General features: G+C 44.1%; 2 protein-coding genes across 2 annotated transcripts; one reads left to right on the forward strand and one right to left on the reverse strand.

The window, feature by feature from the left end:
* Nucleotides 1-890: 890 nt before the first annotated feature.
* Nucleotides 891-17,437, reverse strand: TMEM43 (transmembrane protein 43). The gene is made up of 12 exons (XM_033926380.1): nt 17,288-17,437; nt 16,379-16,528; nt 15,409-15,543; nt 12,686-12,780; nt 11,670-11,719; nt 11,517-11,586; nt 9,617-9,687; nt 8,421-8,542; nt 6,953-7,027; nt 5,945-6,046; nt 4,031-4,148; nt 891-2,846 (listed from the first exon to the last, which is right to left on the reverse strand). The coding sequence occupies exons 1-12, from the start codon at nt 17,297-17,299 to the stop codon at nt 2,644-2,646; spliced, it is 1,203 nt and encodes a 400-aa protein (XP_033782271.1). The 5' UTR covers nt 17,300-17,437; the 3' UTR covers nt 891-2,643.
* A 223-nt stretch (nt 17,438-17,660) lies between these two features.
* On the forward strand, nt 17,661-20,188 carry CHCHD4 (coiled-coil-helix-coiled-coil-helix domain containing 4). The gene is made up of 3 exons (XM_033926381.1): nt 17,661-17,821; nt 17,917-18,015; nt 19,142-20,188. The coding sequence occupies exons 1-3, from the start codon at nt 17,800-17,802 to the stop codon at nt 19,429-19,431; spliced, it is 411 nt and encodes a 136-aa protein (XP_033782272.1). The 5' UTR covers nt 17,661-17,799; the 3' UTR covers nt 19,432-20,188.
* The last annotated feature ends 1,937 nt before the right edge of the window (nt 20,189-22,125 follow it).

The raw sequence follows: 22,125 nt of genomic DNA on the forward strand, positions 1-22,125 counted from the left end.
AATAGTTGGAAAGAGCCCAGGTTGCGCATCTGAGCAGGGAATTTATTCCAGAACTCTGTAGTTTTGAAGTAAAGTGATTTCCCTAGTTTTCCAATGTAGGTAACGCCTTTTAGTGAAGGGAAAGATAATTTGAACTTTTGGATAGATCTGGTGATGTCAGGTCTTGCAGCATTCCAAGATAGAGGAATTAAAGGGGGAAAAATGCCATGCAGGATCTTGAAAATTAGGCAGGCACATTTAAAGTAGACCCTGGAAATTAATGGGAGTCAGTGGAGTTGTATGTAGCAAGAGCGGTGAAACATGGTCAAATTTGCTCTTTGCAAAGATCAGCCTAGCTGGATCTGCGGAAGTCCTTGAAGATTTTTCTTGGTCAGACTTAAAAAGACTGAGTTGCAGTAGTCCAGCCTCGAAAGAATGATTGATTCACGTCATCAGTACACAGAAGGCCGCGAAGCAGCCAGTGAGTGCTGCTGGCCCGACGCTCCTCTATTTATAGTTACGGTCCGTGGGGATCAGTTGGGAGGAACGGATGGAAGGACAGCAGGGGTTCATCTATGTTGTTCTGCTGCACGAGGGAAGGAAGGGTGGACGCTGGGCAAATGGTTCTGCTGCACGAGGGATGGAGGGATAGAAAGATGCTGCAGAGGGAAGTCAAAAGGGGATGGGTGAGAGGGGAGGAAAGATGTTGCATATGTGGGGGAAGGCAAAGAGGAAGAATTGGGGTGAAGGAGAGGAAGGGAGAGATGATCATGTATATGAAAAAAATAAGCCCTACCCGAAAATAAGACCTAGTGCATTTTTTGGGCCCAAAATTAATATAAGACACTGTCTTATTTTCGGGGAAACACGGTACCACTGTTTAAATAGACAAATAGTCATACAACAAAAAGTTATCAGAAGGTGTTTAATTTCTTTTATTGCGCTGAACTATATTAACAGAAATACCTGCAGTAATCATGTTTGTAACAGACATTTTAAAAGCACATACGAGTAATTGGATATTAAAAAAAATATATATTTCATGTACACCTGGATTGGCCACTGTGAGAAAGGGCTACTGGGCTTGATGGACCATTGGTCTGACCCAGTTCTCATGATCAGTTTCCTGCCTTTCTATGGGATCCAAAACTAACAAATCATGTCACGTGAAAGCAGAAATTTTTAAAGAGGAGGAAGGAAGCGTGACCATTTACCAAACAGGTAATCTCGGATTGATCAAGCTGTGTTCACCATGTCTGCCTGAGCTGTATTTAGAAATATTGATTAGAGAATGACACAGGGACAAATTTTTCCCCAGCCCCACGGGAACTTATTTTCCTGTAAGCTCCGTCCTCATCTGCCCAAGCCTCAAACACTTTAAAATCATAAGTGTTTGAGGATTGTGCAGTTAAGGCAGAGCTTACAGGAATGGGGCAGAGACAGCGACAAGACTCGCGGGGAAATTGAGTTCCTGTGGGGACAAATTTGTCCCCATGTCATTTTCTAATACTTATCTCAGCGGAAAGGCTCTGCCTATTCCCAACTGGTACCAACCCAGTGTGCAAAAAGGGCCTCTGAGTAACGTAAACAATGCAGGTTGGAGAATCTTTCACTGCACACACATATTTCTCCCCACAGCTTCTCTTTTACGATGGACCTCCAGAGTTTAAACAATATTGAATAGAAGGTAGGCTGTGGATGGGCTCATTCCTTCTAGTTCCAGTTTTCAGAGATCAGAATGAAACATGTATACATTAACAGCCCGGTTAATCTACAGGAAATCTGGTCTGTCTGTGGCCCTTGAGGTCCAGAGTAGAAGCCCCCAGCTTATATTTAAAAATACACAAAACATATCCTACATGGTCCTTTTTAAATGGTCGTCTCAACTGCTCTCAAACTAATACAGTACCTCTCATTTACAAATATACAAAGCTGAACTTCATTAAAAGAAAAGAGAGATAAGCAACCAGAGGGAGACAAGCCAATATACCACAGCACATGATACCAAGCAGGTTCGGCCTCACCCAGCGCCATGTACCAAGAATATGCTGGACGCTGCCCAGTAGAAACAAAATTAAGCCACAACAGCTCTAGGAATCTTATTCTTAAGTGTATGTGCCCTTCCCCGATCTCGTGCCTTTGGAAAACGTGAAGCCCCCACCCCCATCCCCATGTGCCTGAAAGACTGCGTTTACACCACTGACCTATCTACCTGCATGGGAAGATTTAAGTGCCCCCTGTGTATTTCTGCTGCTAAAATCAATGTTCAGGTTTATTTAAGCAGTGTATATTGTACAAAATTTATAATAATAAAAAGAAAGAAAATTTTAAAATATAAGTAACATGGGGAAAAGACAGCATAAAAAATCTTATGGCTTCAGCAACATTCTGTTATGCACAAGTACAGAAGCTGAAATTAAGACAAGTTTGCACTTTTACGGTGGATGGCCAGGAGTAAAGCCAGTACAGTCAAAAGGTTCTGGCTACAGCAGACAGAACAGATTGTAACCTTATATATTCATTTATATGAATAGATTACACTCCACAAAAAAATATAATCTGACCTCAGTCCTTTTGCTTCCGAGTCCCAGTTTCCTGATGGGACATGGCACTTATGGCAGAGTTTCTGGAGGTAAACCCGACTCCTCTGATAAAAAACAGTTCTCACTGCTGCTTCTTTGCTGGCAACCGGGACTTGGCAAGGATAATTGGAATCGCAGAGAGGACTAGAAGCAGCAGAGCCCAGAGAGGATGGTAGAAGAACCAGCCGACCGATATGGTAAGAAGAGACAGGGAGGTGGCCATACACAGGGCAAATAGTTTTAACCCAAGGTTGACCAGGTCACGAACAATAGGAAACCAGTCCACTGAAAAAGGGGGGAAAAAAATAAAGCTTTTGGCAAGGATTTTGGGTGCATTTAAGATCAATTACAACACTCTTTTACCTTTGGAATCTAGTGGGAGTTCAAGTATCGGAAGTTCCTTCTAAATAGGGCTACCAGATTATCCACAATGACTATTCATGGGATTGATTTGCAAATTGATCTCATGCATAGTCATTGTATAAATCTTGAAAACCCAACTGGGTTGTGAACCCTCGAGGATCATGGTCACTCACCCCTGCTCTAAGGCAAGCAGAAGACCACCACTACCCTCCAATTAAGACCATGTGGTACCTTGTAATCTGGAGGAGAACCCACCCCATGGAGCTTAAGCCACAAAACCAACTGGAGCAAGGGGTGGAGTGACTGTGCTGGTGGCCTCCCATGTGCCTAACAGGAGACACTGCTAAGCACCTCAGAGATGAGTTTTCTATATTGTTAATCTACCTCATAAGTAATATATTGGGCTTTTATCTGTTGAAAATATACAGAACAGTTTCCAGTAAACAACACACATAGTATGGAGGTTGATCTATTTGGGGGGGGGGGGGGGGGTGATTCATTAAGAATTGTTGTCCTTGATGTTGTAAAGACTTCGTATTAATGTTTGTGCCTTTGTGATAAAAAAATAATAAAAATATTTTAGATCTCACTAGAAACATATGTCTAGTGAATGTGGAATGCTCTGCCAGGGAATTTAAGATTATGTGCTAATGTTCAGAGGTTTAGAAAACTGCTGAAAACCACATTTTTTTTGTTCAGGCATTTCACTGAATTGAGGTTTGTTCTCTTTAGAGAAGGTTCTGTCCAATATTTAATATCGCATGGCGTAAGATCATGATTATTTTAAATGTCTGTTTTGTTTTATTTGATTATGGATGTATTTATTGTAAGATGCCTAGGTTTTCGGCAGTCAAGAAATATTTTTAAATAAATAAATATTTCTTGATTTCATTCCACAGAAAGTTTAAGAAACACCTTTTCGTCGGTGACTGAAGTACAAGGAGGACTGCCAAAGCGGTCGAGTCATTGCTCATGATTAAGTGATACATGTGCGGCGCTGAGAAACGGCAGCCAGGGATGGCTCTAGCTCTCTTCTACCAATAGCTGGATACGATATTTGCAGACAAATGCATCTGCCATGTTAGCTTGGCCAGCAAGGAACTTACCCAGAGTGTAAAAGATTCTGGTCATCAGACTAATGCCAACAAACATCATTAGCCAGCCTCCAGCTCGAAGAGCCCAGGTCTTCATGCTGTTACTCTGGTGTTCCTTCTGAAACAGCTCCTGAAATGCAGGCACAGGGTTCCCAGGTCACATCGTGGCTGCTAACGTTGCATGGCCATAAGTACTGCTGTTCTCGCACAAATGCTTTCACTAATTTTTCTAAATACAGTTTGAAATCTGCAATATAATAATCTGTATAAAGTGCTGGGCTGGGAAACAAGGGGGAAGCTCTGTTCTGGCCCACTTCCAAGGTGCCCTGTCACTTGCTTCTCTGGTGCCACCCTTTGTTCTCAGGCCTCTCAAGGAAGTCCTAGAGAACCCCCTACGCAGCAGGCTGCTCAAAATGTTCATGGAATCAGATTTCTTCCATTCTATGCAAATGAATTTAATGCATATTAATTGTGCAAATCCTGAAGACCAAGGCAAGCAAGGGGGTAAATCCAGGACAGCTCGGCAAAGCTTTAAGGGTGAACTTAAAACATTTTGTACGCATCTTTTCCCTGGTAGATCAAGATGATCTCCCTCCAGTACACGGTAAAGGCAGTCCTCCCTACCAAATTGGGGACCTCCTCTTGTGTGATGCTTTTTGCCTTCCCCGTTTACTAAACACAGTTTAATATATTAAAATAGAAATTTTATTAGTACTGTAAATAGGTCTTACTGACAATAGGGCCTATGTTGAACCAGTGGAGTAGTGAGGGGGGTGGTCCGCCCTGGGTGCCATCTTCCTAAGGGCGCGACACCCTTTCTCCTATCCCCCATATGCCCCTTACCTTATCTCGTACCTTTTTTACTTCCCCAGAGCAAGGTTGCTGCCCGCGTCGGCATCGGTGCTCTTTGATGTCACTTCCAGGACAAAAAAAAAAAAAAATTTAACCCTAAGTCTACAACCCAGGCAGTGCAGGGTGAAATGACTTGCCCTGGGTAATGCAAAGCGCCAATGTGAGGTGAACCCTGGTTTCCTTGGTTCTCAGTTACTCTCCTGATTGCTACTGCACCGGTGAAACTGGAGCACAATTAAAACTCCCAGAGCTGCCACATTCCCCAGTCCTGAATTTCTGACAACCCCACCCTGATGCATTATGGGCCCTTATTTCACTGGATAGAAAGAGGGACTACAAAACAGGACAGTGCCGCAGGTCCCATAAACCAACATGGTGGGATTGTCAGAAGTTCGCTAAAAAAGCTCTTCCACTTGAGGCTGGATAACATGAGAGTTCTGCAGCTGCCCGGCTTTCTCTGTGAGATCCAAACGTTCTGGTCACTGCAGGTCGAGCCTACACACAGATCAGCCAGAGGCCTGGCTGAACACAAGCTTTCAAGACCTCACAGGCTTGGAGAAGGGGCCTCTGCAATCTCTATGGATCATCTTAGATAGAAACACAAACCATGTAACATTTAAAATTCTATATGGGATTTTTTCCCCATTGATTACTCTCATTTAATTCTCAACAACTAGGGGAATTCATAAATTTAGAATTAACCTTCCCATCTATTAGGGGAATTAAAGCTTTAGGTAAGATTTATCAATCTTTTGCTTTTTTCTTTGTAAGAATTTGGAATGATCTTCCTACAGAAGTTAACTCCATAACTGATCCATCTCTGATAACTTTTTGTAACACCTTATAAACTTATCTATTTCAGAAATTTCTAACTGACACTTCTCCATAAATAAGGAGTACAAATGATGATGCCTTTGCTCTAATAATTCATTTTCCTTGTCCTATTAGTTAATTCTTTTGTAAACCTGAATCGAGCCCCATTGTTGGGATGTCTCAGTACACAAGACCAAGGATTGGATTGAATTTATTTAAAGCGAGTTTCAAGGTGTCATGGCTGCCTGCGGGCCTGCTTACCTTAGCAGAGAAGATCCCAAAGTACAGGAGCTCCAGAGCATCCCCAGAGTTGGTCTGGTAAGAGACCAGTTGATCATTTCTCAGACGAGCAATCACACTAACCTTGAAAAAAGAAAGACAAAGAGAAGGTTTGAGAATCCTTCTCTTATCACTGCACCAAGCTGAGCAGCATCCAGTGTATCCCCCCACTTCCAAAGGCCTCCAACCCTAAGAACAAGCACAGATTGTGCAGATAAAAGAAGCTCCTCACCCAATGTGCACTACTCCTGTTCATGCTTTGTGTGTAAGAAGAGGGCACTTTTCAAATGTTTCATATAGCTATATCCATGTTTCCTGTGTAAAAACAGGCTTCTGAAACCTGTCCTAGCCTCTGTGAGGAACAGAAGGGACTATGGGTGTTTAACGGCAGAGTCAATTAGGGAAATGAATACACACACAAGGAATTGATCATTTGGGGGCTCTTTTACCTATGGATTGAGCCTACACACATATATCTTTGAGGAAGGTCCTCTTTAAGCATGTAACAGGCATCATTAATTGAGCTAAGGATAATTCTATAAGGTAGCACCTAACTGGACAGAGGCGGAGGGGGGGGGGGTGGTACACACGGGTGGGTCTACCAATTACATACTTTAAATTCTTAGGAGGAACTGGAGTACAAAATGCATAGAAACAAATAGTTACAAACTCCTGTAAAAACTGAGTGTGGTGCCTCAGAAGCTGCAGGAGATGACGCTGTCCCGGAGCTATGAAGGAGAGAGCTGTCAAATGTAGTAGCTCCCCTGCACACTTCTATCATTGGCCAGACAAAAAAAAAAAGAAACTTTTCCAAATGTGTTTTGAAGTTGCAGTAGCTATTGAAAGAACAGAAAAGTGCTTATGCACCAAAATACTCGTACAATTATCTTAAAGAAACACTTTTACAGTATTTCCCTTGAAAAATGAACTGTTGCTATTTGCCCTAAACAGCTGTTTCAATGCCAAGAAATCTAAGAATGCCAATGTTACCACATCTGGAGAGCCCAGGGATGATCCATCTCCACTCAGACCAGCGTAGAAGAAGGAGACCCGCAGATCGCCCACCTGCAGAGAAATAACACATCCCAAGTTACTCTATAGCAAACGACTGCATCCGACTATTGCACAGGTCAGATTCACACAAATTGCTGTTTATTCCCCCAGCACCTTTTCATCTATTCCTTGGTGGAGAACCAGCTCTCATGAGAGCACCATCACTCATGGTCTTTCTCCTTGCTCTTGTCCACCTGGCTCTCACTATGGAGTCATGTGCACGAAAGAGACAGACAATTGTTATGTTTCATATGCTGTCCCTGTTTAAGCGGCTAATAGAAACAGTAACATAAAAACTGGCATCCAGTTCTTGAAAATGTCCGACAGTAGCGTGTCATGGGAGTGGGCCTTGGGGTCCTAGGCTCCCTCACCTTTGGATCAAAACCCCTTTGCTTTCATAGCTGGTGGGAATGCCAAGCCCTGCCAGCCAAAGATATCGCCTACCTGGATCACGCCTGCGGCAGTACTTAATTCACTCAGGCGCGCTTTGGCCACTAATGCTGTCTCTATCACTCATGTCTCTATCACTCATGCATCCTGTGCATGCTCTATCTAACAGAGCATGCACAGGAGAGCTGAGATTGACTGAAGCACACCCGAGTGAGATATCTTCAGCTGGCATGATCAGCATCCCTGCCAATGAAAGGTAACAGTTTATTGCAATGGGGGGAGGGGGAACATAAGAATAGCCGCTGTTGGGTCAGACCAGTGGTCCATCGTGCCCAGCAGTCTGCTCACGTGGCGGCCCTTGGAAAGAATATCAGGACCTCACCAGTCCATTTCTGGGAACTGCAAAAAATGGACTTCTGGTTACGCCCCCCTACTCCATCCTGTAACCAAAAGATCCAGCTGATTCTGTGTGTGTGCATATGTATGTATGTTCCAATGAATTTCTATTCTTTTTTATGAATGAGAACATTCATCAACTATCATTAAAGGTGGATCAACGTTTTCTTGTTCCACTTACTGATCTCATTCAAATAGTTTATATTTAATCAACGTTGCTTCTTCTGACCCTCAGAAACACCACCTGAGACTCATATCATTCATTGTCTTAGGCTTTAAGTGCTATCTCCTCATCAGGACAGTTATAAAAGCATTGCTCTCTCCACTTGCATTTTATGAATATAAATAAGTAGTTCAGCTTAAAGTTCTATAAAAGTGATAAGTGACTTAGCTTATGTATGGTCATTCATGTTTCACCAAACAGTTTTCTCAAGGCTGTACCTCCCTTTCCCTGGCTCCATGCTATTTATTCGACCATGAATTGTATTTTTTACCAGGTTGCCAGAGCTTTGCGCATCTTGCTCGTAGCATCGAAGAGCTTTCTGAGCTCTGGATATGTGGCGACAGAATAAAATATTAGCAGAGAGACCAGCTGGGGTTTCAGGGCCAAGGGTCTTACTTCTGGTTTCTTGGGGTCCAGGCTGTGGTAGAAATAATCTTCATAGCTGGTTACATCCGAATGAGGGCCCTGCAGTTTGGACAAGCTCAACCACTTAAAATTGTCAATTTTTTCAACGAGACCTGAACAAATAAAGAGATTGTAAGTGTGATACTGGATGTGCAGAACATACATGCACTTTTCCCCACTTGAATCCCCCCAAAATGGATTTTTCCCCTGAAGCTCTACAAATCTTTAAAGCCGTTAGGCTTAGCACGGCTTCTGTCCCAACTCCAACTGCCAGGAATTTCAGCTCAGAACAGCTGATCAAGAGTTAGTTAATTACCGATTTAAAAAAAAAACAAACTTGGCCTAACGCATGGAACAAGAGATTTCACTTAAGTTTACAGACAAGTTACCTCCAATTCATACAAAGACTTCTAAAAGGAAAGCAGCTCATATGTCCGTTTTCCTTTCCTGCAGTGATTCCCTCTTACATCCCTACTACCAAAGATGTCTGGTGGCTGCTTCTGGCTTTCTTATATCCAGGTACATTAGACAGATTATGAGCCCACCAGGACAAACAGGGAAAATACCTGAGGACCTGAATAAATTCATGTAAACCAAACTAAGCTCCCCTGAAAGAAGAGTATAGAAAATTGAATAAACAAATAGTGTGAGAAGTTTCTGTTTCTGGTAATCAGAGCAGAGATTGTGATGTCATAATGCCTCATTCCACCAATAAGAGCCAACCTCATCAGTGATGCCATAATGGCTTGGTTGTCCTTGACTTGGCTCACTTTTACTACATTTTGATCTCTAGAGTGGTGCAGTGGTTAAAGCTACAGCTCAGCACCCTGAGGTTGTGGGTTCAAACCCATGCCGCTCCTTGTAACCCTGGGCAAGTCACTTAATCTCCCCCATTGCCCCAGGTACATTAGATAGATTGTGAGCCCACCAGGACAGACAAAAATTAATTTAAACCATTCTGAGCTCTTCTGGGAGAACAGCATAGAAAACTGAATGAATAAATAAATAATGCTGCTGCTAATTGTATAAGCATAACTCAAGCAAGAGGGAGCCCCCCTGAAGAATGTATCTCAGATGCCAGGCTGGTGTACCAGCTTCGACTCGCCCACAACTCAGTTTAAGACTGACACAATCAGCCAATCAGAATGCAGTTATGATCTTCTGAGGAGCTTGCAATAACGTCTTACCTTTAGAAAGGGAAAACCTGCCCACCTGCACGTCAGGAGCAACAGCGGTGAAAGATTCTACCGCCATGGCACTAGGAAACACAAGAAACCAGAGGCATTATGCACTTGCTCACAAAACAGCTTCTCTCTGCACATTTCATGCTTCCCAGCCATGTAACACCATCCCTTCTACATCACTTTGCACCATCCAAGATGAACAAACCCACCATCCTTCAGAAGATTATGTACACACTGGAGGAGACAAAGGGCTAGATTCACTAAACCCCGATTGTGTCTCCGATCCGTTCCCGATTGCATGCAGGCCGACAAATTCACAAAAGACCTGCATGCAAATGGGGATGATCGTTGACCCCCCCCCCCCCACTCACTGCATGGATCGCTACAGAGCGATCCTGGAGCCTGCGCAGACCCTGACAGTAGTGAGAGGAGAAACAGCCTCCTGTCACTGCTATCAGGGCTTCTGCCGGCTTTTTAAATGTTTTTTTTAATCGGCAGGTAGGTTGTGTGTATTACACACACACACACACACACAAAATAGCTGCTTGGTTAAAAAATAAAATAAAAAAGCGCCCCCCCCCCCGAAGTGCCTCCTCTCCATACCCCTAAAAAAATGCCCCCCCCCCACGCCGATGCCCCACAAAAGGCAGGAGGGATGCCAACTCCCTCCTGCCCTGCCACCAACTGAGTCACCCCTTCACCCCCACCGGACAGGTACACGAGTCACCCCCTGGCCCAGCCCACCCACGCCCGACTGCCCACCGCACCACCCCGACCGAACTAGCCCACCCCTGGTCGGGCCTAACCCAGCCCGATACCTCCCCTGTACCTAAAAGTTGGGAGCAGGAGGGGTGCTCGGTCCCTCCTGCTTCTTAGGCCTCCAGCGCTACTGTCTTCCGGAGGAGGACCGCAAAGTCCTCCTGCTCCTTCTCTAAGGCCCTGATTGGCTCAGGCTCCTCCATTGGGAGGGGCCTGGAGCGCCTGAGCCAATCAGGGACTTCCTTAGGGCTGAGCCTAAGGAAGTCCCCAATTGGTCAAAGTAATAGCTATTACTTTGACCAATCTGGTGGGCCAGTCAGGTCGGGGTGGTGCAATGGGCAGTTGGGGATGGTGTGGTGGGCTGGTTGGGGGGTGAGCTTGGCCAGAGGGTGTTTCGCATGCCTGTGCATGAGGGGGGAAGGGGTGACTCAGTTGGTGGCAGGGCAGGAAGGAGTTTGCATCCCTCCTGCAATATTCACGCGGGCGGGGAGGGCAGCGTAGGGTGGTAGCAGGAGGGAGTGGGCATCCCTCCTGCTATTTGTGGGTCGCCGGGGGGCCCTCGGTCGTTTTTTGACAAGCCTGCCTGTCTTTCCTTTTTTTTTATGGGGCAGATATTTTGCGTGTGTGCCATGGGAAAAAATGAATAAAAAAGACAGGCAGGCCTGTCAAAAAACCCGCAGCAGTCGGGTTTGCCAACAGTAAAACCCAATTCAAAACAGCCAAGCAATTGTTAGTGAATCAATCGTTTGGCTATTTTGCATGGGGTTTTACTAATTTGCATGGGAGGATCAGGATCGGGTCGCTATAGACCTTAGTGAATAGTGCAGGAAGGATATCTCGTCGCAAAGAGGTCGAAAACTGATCGGTTTGCTTTGTGAATCTAGTCCAAAGGGCAGACATGCTAAATGTGTTTCCCACAACCCATCAGTCTATTATCTAGAAGCTTTTTAAGAGGTTAAGAAGAAGGAATGAAGTGATTAATGGAAATGTTATCCGTACTGTATATTGTTTTGTTTATTGTGCTTTATACTGGGTTGGGGGGGATATTTTTATCTTATGATTATGTTTTTGTTTTGGGGTTTATTTAAAATTGTAATCGGCTTAGGTATAAGCAGAATATAAGTTTTAAAAATAAATAAATTACCTGGGGTTTTGATGAGCAATCTCTCGATCAAAGTGTCTGCTGCTTACAATTTCTGATTTCCACTCGGTGTCTGAGGAAAATAGAGGCATCACTTAGCAAAAGTTCACCTGAGTCACCACAAACCCTTACCCTGCTCTACTGAAAATAACTTACTGTACGAGTATTTGGTTTCTTTCTTCGTTTCTCCATTCTCCTCATATTCGCTGCAGTCAAAGGGGAGACAGAACACACTGAGCATCAAAGCTTAAGAACCTTCCAGACAACGAGGAAGTGTTACAAGAACCCTCGACAAACGTTTACACAGAGCATCTCAAGGGGAAAAGAGGCCCTAACCAGAGAACAAAAAATGTGACCCTGTGGAGGAACTAGATGACACCAACACTTAGCAAACCTTCACTGCCCTGCTGGATCCAAAGAGCCTTTAGCGTGTCTTTTGAATCAAAAGAAAATGAAGGCTCACACCATTCATCTTAGGTGGGAGTGTGTGGTGCAGTGATTAGAGCTACAGGCTCAGCACCCTGCTCCTCCTTCTGACCCAAGTCCCATTGCCCCAGGTACATTAGATAGTGTTGCAATGCATTCCAGAGCTTAACATTCTCTGAGTGAAAAAATATTTCCTCCTATTGGTTTCTAAAGTATTTCCCAGTAACTTCATCGAGTGACAGAGTGAAAAATCAATCCACTTTAAATAAACAAATAAACCAAATAGCTCCCTCTGAAACTCAGCTAACTTGAACTTTTAAGTCTGGCCTGAGCAATGGCCAAGATTCCTTTCCCAGCAGGGACTGGGCCCTACCTCCACTGTATTCCCAGCCTGACCAGGGAGAAGCCTAGCCCAAGAGTTAAACCCAGGTTCTCCGCATGACGCTTCGCACATGCCACTAAGCTGCCCCTTCATCAAATGCTTTACCTTTGAGGCCTGTAGTTCTTTACAATTCAATTCCCTTTAAAATTTCACATTTCACTTATATAGATATTTATGTTTGACATGAAGTAAAAGATTGAGCATCTTCGACCAGTAAGCCGGCCTTCTATTTTATTTGTGTGTGGGGGGGGGGGAGGCTGTTCTTTGTACAGAATTCCTACAGGCAACAAACAAGTAAAACTTTAAAACAAAAACTCAGCACAACAATAATTCAATGAGCCACAACTCAATTTCCATTGGTCACCTGGTGTCCTCATGCTCTACCCATTGGTACATTTCCACATGACGTTTCAGCTTCACCGCCTGAATTGAAATTCCATAGTTTGGATCATGCAATGGCTAAATATAAACACAGAAACAATCATCAGAAAAAAAAAAACCCAACAGAAAAAAATCAACTGGTAACAGGAGAACCACAAAGAACTACAGAGTTGCGCAGGGACAGAAATCCCACCCATCCCCGTCAGAATCCCACCTGTCCCCACCCATCCCCACGAGAATTCTCCCCGTCCCTACGAGGAATTCCCACTGTCTCCGCCATCCCCCATAAAAGTTACCTGTCCCCTTAGTACTTATTTGTATTTGGGACAGTGGCGAGTTAAGTGACTTTCCCAGAGTCACAAGGAGATACAGTGGGAATCAAACCTAGTTCCCTTGGATCTCAGGCCTCTGCACTATTAGGCTACTCTTTAACCTGTCTGACACTATTTGGCCATATTGTTTAAGCTCTTAAAGAAGTTGACTAAGAAGCCTGAATCTGTCTATCATACCATAACTCCCTCCACTCCATCATTCATTCATCTGTGCTGCTAATGTCTTATCAAGGGCTTCTGGCCAGCTTTTCTTCGCTATCGCTCTTTGCTGTCATAAAAAAAAGTTAAACGAGAGACTCTAACAGGGAATTCCTTTCCTGCAGTCTGTCTCTCTTTACACCATCACCATGCATGCCATTCTCAGCTGTCCATCGACCCTTCTTCCATCCAGTTCTCCTCTTCCCCCTGCTTAGCCCTCTGAAATAATTTCTACACTGTGAAGACATAGTTTTGTTTGTGCTATGTGTGTGCGAATGCCTCACAACTGCACAAAGGATAACGTTGAGAAATGCAAGAAACTCGAAGTGTTGGACCCCCCCAATTATACACATAAGGCGAATAAAGATCTCTGCAATCTCACTGCACCAACCTTGCAGGTTAACTCGATACCTGATTGCACAAAAGGGAAATCTGTAAATGCTGAAAATGAAGGCATTCTAAGAATAACAGAATTTCCTCTCCCAGCCCACCTCACGCACTCCCTGCACACTGGAGAGCCCCGATTCAACTTTCTCAGCCTTCCTCCAAAAGGGAAGGAGGCGGAGGTAGGGGAAGTGGATCCCTTTCGCGTGTCTTTGTTTCCAATTGGCCACAGCTGGGTTGAGGGCGGACGTTGTGTAAATGCATGAGTGGGGAGGGTGGACTTCATACAGGCTGACTTTCTGTTCTAGCCTTGCACGTGCCACTGCCTGACCAATCAGCAGCAATGTAGTGAGCTCAGCACGTAGGCACACTGAACGCCTACGTGCTGAGCTCACTGCTCAGAATAGCTATTCCCGCCACAGCGCCGGACTTGTATCATCATGAAAATTAGGTAGGCCTCAGAATGGGAGCCCCAGTTCCAATCCCATGGGAGTCCCGTCGGCCTTGGAGGGGTCCCCATGGGAGTCCCGTGGGCCTGGGAGGCGTCCCCGTGAGAGTCCCGTTGACCTTAAGGGGATCCTCGCGGGATTCCCGCGATCCCAGTTCCTGAGCAGACCTCTACACAGAACATGGCACCGGGCTACATGACGACCAAGCTTCCTCTACATGTGCCAAACAGGTCCCTCTTCTTCCAGAATGAAATACGCCTTAAAACGTCCCCTGGTCGTGCCCTTCAACTGCAAACGACGTTCCTACTCCCACTTCACACTGAGCCACTGGAATCAATTGCTCCTGCAGATTAGATTCCTTGAAGGACTCCTCAACTTTAAGAAAGCAATAAAAACCTACCTCTTCACCTAACTCCCCTGCACATGACTGATAAAAATGTATATTAATACAAGATCCTCAATATCTGTCGCATTAGGATTAAAACTTGTATTGAAAACTGTAACTTTGACTAATTTAACCTCTAAACTGTATATTATGGATATTGGTATTGGATCCCTAGTATGTGTTGTGTTAGGATAAAAACTTGTACTGTAACTATGGCAGATTGTAACCTGTTAACTGTACTGTATGTTGACCTGTGACCTATCCTGGGCTCTTTGGGGAGGATGGGATGGAAAACAAATAAAATAAACAAATACCCCCCCCCTTTTGCAAAACTACAGAAGCGGTTTTTAGCACAGGTTGGCGTGCTGAATGCTCCAGACACTCAAGAGTTCCTATAAGCGTCAGGAGCAGCACAGAGCATTCAGCTCGCTAGCCTGCGCTAAAAACCGCTTCTGTGGTTTTGTAAAAGGGAGGCGGTTAAATAAACAAATACATTTTGTCTGATTATCCCATCCTACCATCCTATGCAGGTTTTAGAAAATTAGTAAAAATGAAACTGTTCAACCAATTTGTCACCTAGAATTTGTTGTTCATTATCTCTCATACTCTGTATACTGAATTCATTGCTTCTACTCTGTAACTATATCGCTGACTGTCCAGCTCCTCTTATTGTAAACTGCCTCGAACTACCATGGCTTTGGCGGTATATAAGAAATAAATTATTATTATTATTATTATTAGCATGTACAATTGACCTCAAGATTCAAATAAACCAGAAGCAAAAATTGTCTTTAAAAATGGCGTAAAAGCAGAGGTATGGGGTGTTTTTCAGCTTGGCCATAAAGAGAGACATTTGGAGAATAAAAATGAAAAAAAAATCATAATTATATCACCGTGGTTTATTACTTGACCCCAAGCTCACTGTGGATGCTCCCGTTCTTTCCAGAATAGTATTTACCTTTGATGTCTTCAGGGGTCCAGACAAATGAACCAAGTTTCCCTCATTCTGTACAGCTGCCCTGTTGATGTCCTCCAGGGATACTACAATCGAAAGGCCCTCGTCCAAAGAGGCAGCTGTCCTGACAGCCCTACCCTACGAACAGTTAAGAACAATCCTTTAACAAAATTCAATTCTTATTAATATTGTACATTTCATCCAAAAATGACCAAGCTTCACGCTTCCAACACATACACATAGCCAGTACTACGGGTGCCCAGAGCATCCAGAGAAAGCTGAATAAAAAAGGATAAGGAAAAACGGGTTCCTCAGGATCCCACACAGGAAGTCAGTGATGACAAAACCAGGGGTTACAGCTAAGGCCTAAGGAGATAAAGGGACTCATTCAATTACACAAGCTCAACCACTGCAGTTCTGCAGACAGCTTCGTGGACCATAGCGACTTGTCATGTTTCAAGAAACTATGCCAGGGCTGTCCAAGTCCGGTCCTCGAGATTTACCAGCAGGCCAGGTTTTCAGGATATCCACAATGAATATGCTTGAGAGAGATTTGCCTGCACTGCCTTCCTGGTATGCAAATCTCTCTCATGCATATTCATTGTGGATATCCTGCAAACCTGGCCTGCCAGTAGATCTCGAGGACCGGACTTGGGCAGCCCTGATCTATGCCAATTAAGGATGTGACAGGGTGCTTGGTCTTTCACACATTGTGTTGAATGTGCACAAAACAACTTAACATGTTAAATTTATTTTGTGCCCACTACATTTTTAAGACACGTTAACAAATGCACATGGCTAATACTGATGTTCTGTAGACAGAATTTGGAAGGTGCAGATAAAGGGACACAAGCAGAATCCCACCTAGTCAGAGGCCTCCAGAACCAGATAATCCTTGTCAAATTACTGAACCAGTAGTGATCTTCCAGCTTATCTAATTGCATCAGATCCTGGATAATAGAGCAGAGCATACCTCGTTTGTAAAGAGAAGGTAGAAGGACAGCGTGAAGGCTAAGAATCCAATAAGCATTCCCCCTGAAGTCTCGCTGAGACGCTCCAGGAACCCTGGCTTTCGCTCACTTGTGATCTTAACATGTTCTGTTTTAGTTCTCGACTCAGAAATCTAGAAAGAAGAACAGCCCGGAGGAACTGTTAGCCACTTTTTATTTAATTTATTTAGTTATTCAATTTTCTATACCATTCTCCCAAGGGAGCCCAGAACGGTTTACATTCATTTATTCAGATACTCAAGCATTTGGTGGGCTCACAATCTCTCTAATGTACCTGGGGCAATATGGGGGATTAAGTGACTTGCCCAGGGTCACAGGTATTGAACCGATAGCCTCAGGGTGCTGAGGCTGGAGCTTTAACCACTGCACCACACTCTCCCTCCCTGTTTCCATGCTGTAAGAGCTGTTCAGCTTGTTACAAACATCCTAATATATTTAATGTAAATTATCTTCTGCAGAGCTACCACCACCTAAATTTTAGGAGCTAGAAATCAATTGGCCGTAATTAGATTCACACTTAGAACATCTTCACAATGCAAAGCAGGGGTAGGCAATTCCGGTCCGCGAGAGCCGGAGCCAGGTCAGGTTTTCAGGATCTCCACCATGAATATGGATGAGATGGATTTGCATGCACTGCCTCCTTGAGATGCAAATTTATTGTGGAGATCCCGAAAACCTGACCTGGCTCTGGCTCTCGAGGACTGGAATTGTCTACCCCTGATGTCAAGCATTGCAAACAATGCAGAATGAAGGGCCTCCGAAAAAAAGAACTAATGTCTTATTAAAGAAATGACCATTTTGCCTAAGGTAAAACTGGTTAGGGTTTGGCAAAGTCTTCATAAAACCCACTGCGGGCCTCAGAAGCCACTTACATGGCTCGACATCTCCGCCCAAGGGCAAATGTCCCGCAGGAAACGCACCAACGCGTCTCGCGAGCCGGGGAAAGGGCCGCTCGGGTGCGCCTGCGCGCAGCCACAGCGCGGTGCATCCCGGGACACGTAGTTTGCGGCTCGGGAAATCGCTTTGAAAGGTTAGAGGAGGTCGAGATCTCTGACCTCAACATTAACGTGCCAGGGACGAGGTAAAGAGCGGATCCCTCGGGTCGTTTCCCCGGGCCCCGTGAAAGCTGCTTTGAGAGCGACATAGGCAAATGAGGATTGTAGGGACAGATTTCCCGTTTTTGTTGGAAAGGCGCATCAGGCGCGGCAAGAGACAGCCCTGGCCGGGGTCCTCTCTCTCCCTTCTTCAGGCGACGCGGGCCGTGACGTCATGGCGCGCGCGCGCCGAGCCCCTGCCGCTGAATGGAGGAGGCTGCGGGCGGCGTGGAGGGAGCGGGGACGGAAGCAGCCGCGCGGGAGCAGCAGCACCGAGGCCGGGCCCAGCCATGTCCCACTGCCGGCAGGAAGGTGCGGCTCGGGGGTTGGAGGTCAAGCGGCCTCGATTGACTTCCAATTGCTTTGCAGGACTCTCCTCCCTCATTGCACTTCTCTTTCTTCTCTAGGCAAAGACAAAATCATCTTCGTGACCAAAGAGGACCACGAAATGCCCAGCAGTGCTGAGCTCATAGCGGATGACCCGAATGACCCTTATGAAGATCAAGGTCGGTGACGGTATTCCCCCCCTCCCCCTCCCCCCAGGACTCAAAATACCCAGATGTGGTTTCAACACCAAATCGAGATTCCCTCCATGATTTACTATCCCCCCCCCCTCCCCTCAGTATTGTTCTCCTTCATGTCTCAGGGTGTCTCAAGCATGCATAAACCAGTCCAGCACCATAACCTCAACAGGTAAGAAAGATCTTTTGGGAGGGTGAAGAAAGCAATGCCTGTCGCCATGGGGAGGAGATAAATGATGCCGCCATAATCGCCCTCCCTAAACTTTATAAAAAACTGGGTGGTTATTGCAGAGAAGGTTCAATTTTTCTTTTTAACTTTGAAAACTTAGGTGTCTGTACAAAGAAGAAATAAATGAACCACTTAATGCTCTAATTTCTTTAGAGTAATGGTTTAGCCAAGGAGCTACTCTGAAATCTGCTTTCTCTTTTTTAATTATTGTTCATGTCCTTTTTTCTAAATTCTACTAATTCAACTGAATGCAACCCTCTGTTCACTTTTGTACAATTTCGACCTCTCACGGTATCCAATTATCTTAGTATATTTGCTCTTTTGGCACATGCAAGTAGGAGCTTACTATATGAGAGAATCTCACAAGGTTGATAACTCCTGCCACTGGTGTGTGAGAATCTTCCTCTGTCATACCACTCGCTCTATAATGTTTGCAATGTGTTCATGTTAAAGAGTTGACTTACTTGCATTTTCTATTTGCTTTTGGTGTGAGGTTTTTAAACTTTTTAACATAGTCCCCATAGCCTCTTTTTTGGTATGTTGTATCTGGAAAAAAATCTGATATGGGGTAAGATACTTATGCAACCCCCTTCAAGGCCCATCTGGTAGCTTTCATAGGAAGATAGATAACTCTGGATTAAATGGAAAAGGGCTGCTAATTTGCTCATCTCCAGCAGGAAAACTACTGGTAATCTGTCATTTCTCCCCCTTCCCCCCACGTTGCGCAGAAGACCAACATCAAAGTATCTGTTAAATTCTTAATATGGCCATAATGCAGTATCACTGAGTTCATTACCTGAGATATTCATCATTGGTAAAAGAAAACTGGATAAATAACTTGGGCTGGAGTATAACTGAATTTTTTCATCTCTTCCTTTATAGGATTGATTTTACCAAACGGAGATATCAATTGGAACTGTCCCTGCCTTGGTGGAATGGCCAGTGGTCCTTGTGGGGAACAATTTAAATCTGCCTTCTCCTGCTTCCACTACAGCAGTGAGGAGATAAAAGGCTCAGACTGTGTGGAACAATTCCGAGCCATGCAGGAATGCATGCAGAAATACCCAGACCTTTACCCCCAGGATGATGAGGAAGACAGACAAAGCAATGATGCAGAGATACCGTCACAATCCAGAGAGGACAACCCGGGTGAAGAAAAGACATTTAGCTAATGAACCGGAGGGGGACGCCAGCCATCCCCAAATCTTATGTTCCTTTTTCAATTATGCCCTACAAAGTAATATATTGGGTGGGCATTTATGTTGGCCCTCTGCATTATTCTACAGTAAACATGCATTAGAACTAAAATGAAATTCCAAACAGTTCCCTAGGGGAGATATATACATTTCTTGAGGCACCACAGAGCCTGACTTCATGAATAGCTATAGCAAATCTAAAGTTAGTTACAGTGAATACTGATCAGTTGCCTTTTTTGAAGTTTTTCTCTATCAGATTAACTGTAATATTTTCTTGAATGATGTACATAAGAAAGATATGCACGTGAACTGTTTAGATAACATAATTGGAAACGGAAAGCTTCAGTGAATTGGTACAGGAATGTCATGTTTTGTAACTATACTTCATCCTAGGTCAGTGATGATCTATTGAGTAGCTCAGAGAATGAGCTGGTCTCCTTGTGTCCAATGGTCAGCTTTCAACACTGCTGAAAACCTCCTTTGGACCGGCTCTAAAGCCAGGAGGCGTGGTATAAGCATTGAGGACCTGAGCACTGATTCCCATCTCTCCCCAGGCATAGTCTATTGGAGCAGGGTTTTAATTAGCATTTCAGCCTGTGTAGGAAGAATGCACTGAACCACCCCTGCTCTGCTATATTTGTGTATATCTTTTAGCTCTGTCAGTCTCATTCTTTTTTGGTAAAAGTTTAAAAAGTCATAGTTCAAAAAATAAATGAATATATGAAAAATCTTTTGCACCTGTTTGTTTCTTGATAAAATGGAAAATATATCTTGAAAATTGATTGAAATGGTGGGTTGGCCATGTTAGTCCACTTTTCAAGGAAATAACCTTTTTTTATTGGACTAACTCAATGATGAGCTTTCAAAGGTAACCCTTCAGATATTTGACATTTGCTTATTTTTGGTATGAAGAAGGATTACCTTCGAAAGCTCATCCAATAAAAGGTATTACCTTATCTCCTTTGCTTTTTGGTTTTGTTTAATTGCTATATATTACCTTGAAAATTGATGTAATTATGAACCTAAATCTGACTTAAGACTATCTAGATTTTATGGGCCTCTTAATCAGAAAGTGGTGATCTGGGTACTGCACTAGTGAGTGGGAGTCATTAACCCACTTTCATGACTCTGTTTGGACCAAGTACCATAGCCTACCTTTGAAATAAAGCCGATCTGGAATATTGGCTGATCTGGAGAATGGGCCAGTTGTATCCAGCAATTTTCCCTTAGCTGCAAAGAGAAATGCCCTCCACACATCCCTCCTCCTGTGCTTTGGTGCATGTCATCAAAAGCAGTTTTTGTTGTGAGAATAATTATCTATCACATTTTGCTTTTCTTAGTGAATGTTTGAACTGCATTGGATGGTTTTTCAAAAGTTAAAGTAGTTTAAAAGATTGTTACAGGGTTGTGAGACAGAGACCGGCCTTGGTTTTGCTGCTTACCAGGAGCCCTGTTTTCTAGGAGAAAAGGTGAATGGTAAGGGAGAAGCAAAACCAGTGCTCTACGATCTGCACCTCGATCATGACAAGGGAAATTCAGAAGGGATGAAGTGGGACTTTGATAACTTCAGTAGTGGGAGAACAAGGCTAGAGCTGGGCAGACGTCTATGGTCTGTACCCTGAAAATGGCAAGGACAAATCAAGATCGCCTATGTAATATCATATCATACCTTGTACTTATGAGTTCATCTTGTTGGAAATATTGCATGGACCATACAATACAATTTTTATTTGTATACTGCAAATACCTCAAAATAAGTTCAATTTGGTTAAGAGAGAGACAATCAATACAATAGAAACATTAAGAAAATTGCAACTCTTTGAGAAAACATTCCTTTAAATGAGACTTCAAGGCTTTTCTAAAGCTCTTGTAATCACTCATTGAACTAATCTGATCTGGCAAAGTTCTCCAGAGTTTGCAGCTTGATAGGCTAGAGTGGAAATCGAAAGGGTGAGTATTGTCTCGGACTATATATACTTCTCCCTCCAACTTTTTGGGTTTAGAACTCATGACTTCGGTTATTCACGAGTTTCTAAACCCTGACCCACCCCTGCCTCCCAGACCTCTCCATACTGTACCTGGTGAACCTAGTGCACAACCCACTTGTCCAGATTTCTCACAACTCATGGCGTGTGCAAGCAGTTAGTGATTTAACTTTTTGTATTTCACATGTGCAAAAGGGTCAGTGCGCCTGCATCTTACTGGCCCTAAGAGGGTTGCTGTTTGCATGTTCATATCAATAACATGTGGTTTGTGATAAAACAGAAATTCAATGCGCTTATCTGCGCTGCCCAGCACGGAGACGATCAGAGATCGGACAAATAGCTCCGGGAGATGAGAGCTTAGCAGGAGCAAATCCTGCACCCATGTTGACCTCTCTAACCTTGCCACCTTTTCTGTCTGGCGCCCTCAGCACAAGAGCGTAACGGATGCACGACATTTGTCTCGCTAAGTGCAACAGTCCGAATCGGGGGGGGGGGGGTGTAGAAATTTCCTTTGTCCATTGCACTTTTCATGCCTCAATTCTGTGCTTAGGAGGTTCCTTAGCTTTTCTTTACATGCTACTGTTTCACTGTCTTCCCCCCCCCCCCCCCCATATCCTCTCTTACACTTTCATTTTTGATGTGATAATTTCGCAATTTCAAACTGGCTACCAGAGCTGGTACAAGG

Source organism: Geotrypetes seraphini, chromosome 17 (genome assembly GCF_902459505.1).
Source record: "Geotrypetes seraphini chromosome 17, aGeoSer1.1, whole genome shotgun sequence".
In the NCBI taxonomy this organism is placed as follows: Eukaryota; Metazoa; Chordata; class Amphibia; order Gymnophiona; family Dermophiidae; genus Geotrypetes; species Geotrypetes seraphini.

What these genes read in the sequence shown, in the direction of transcription:
- TMEM43 (XM_033926380.1), bottom strand. An exon ending in AGAAACCAAATACTCGTACA is followed by an intron (nt 11,587 to 11,669) that starts GTAAGTTATTTT and finishes TATTTTCCTCAG; the next exon opens with ACACCGAGTGGAAATCAGAA. An exon ending in TGGACCCCAAGAAACCAGAA is followed by an intron (nt 7,028 to 8,420) that starts GTAAGACCCTTG and finishes ATTTCTCTGCAG; the next exon opens with GTGGGCGATCTGCGGGTCTC.
- CHCHD4 (XM_033926381.1), top strand. Translation starts at nt 17,800, where the DNA reads ATGTCCCACTGCCGGCAGGAAG. An exon ending in GTCCCACTGCCGGCAGGAAG is followed by an intron (nt 17,822 to 17,916) that starts GTGCGGCTCGGG and finishes TTTCTTCTCTAG; the next exon opens with GCAAAGACAAAATCATCTTC. An exon ending in TGACCCTTATGAAGATCAAG is followed by an intron (nt 18,016 to 19,141) that starts GTCGGTGACGGT and finishes CTTCCTTTATAG; the next exon opens with GATTGATTTTACCAAACGGA.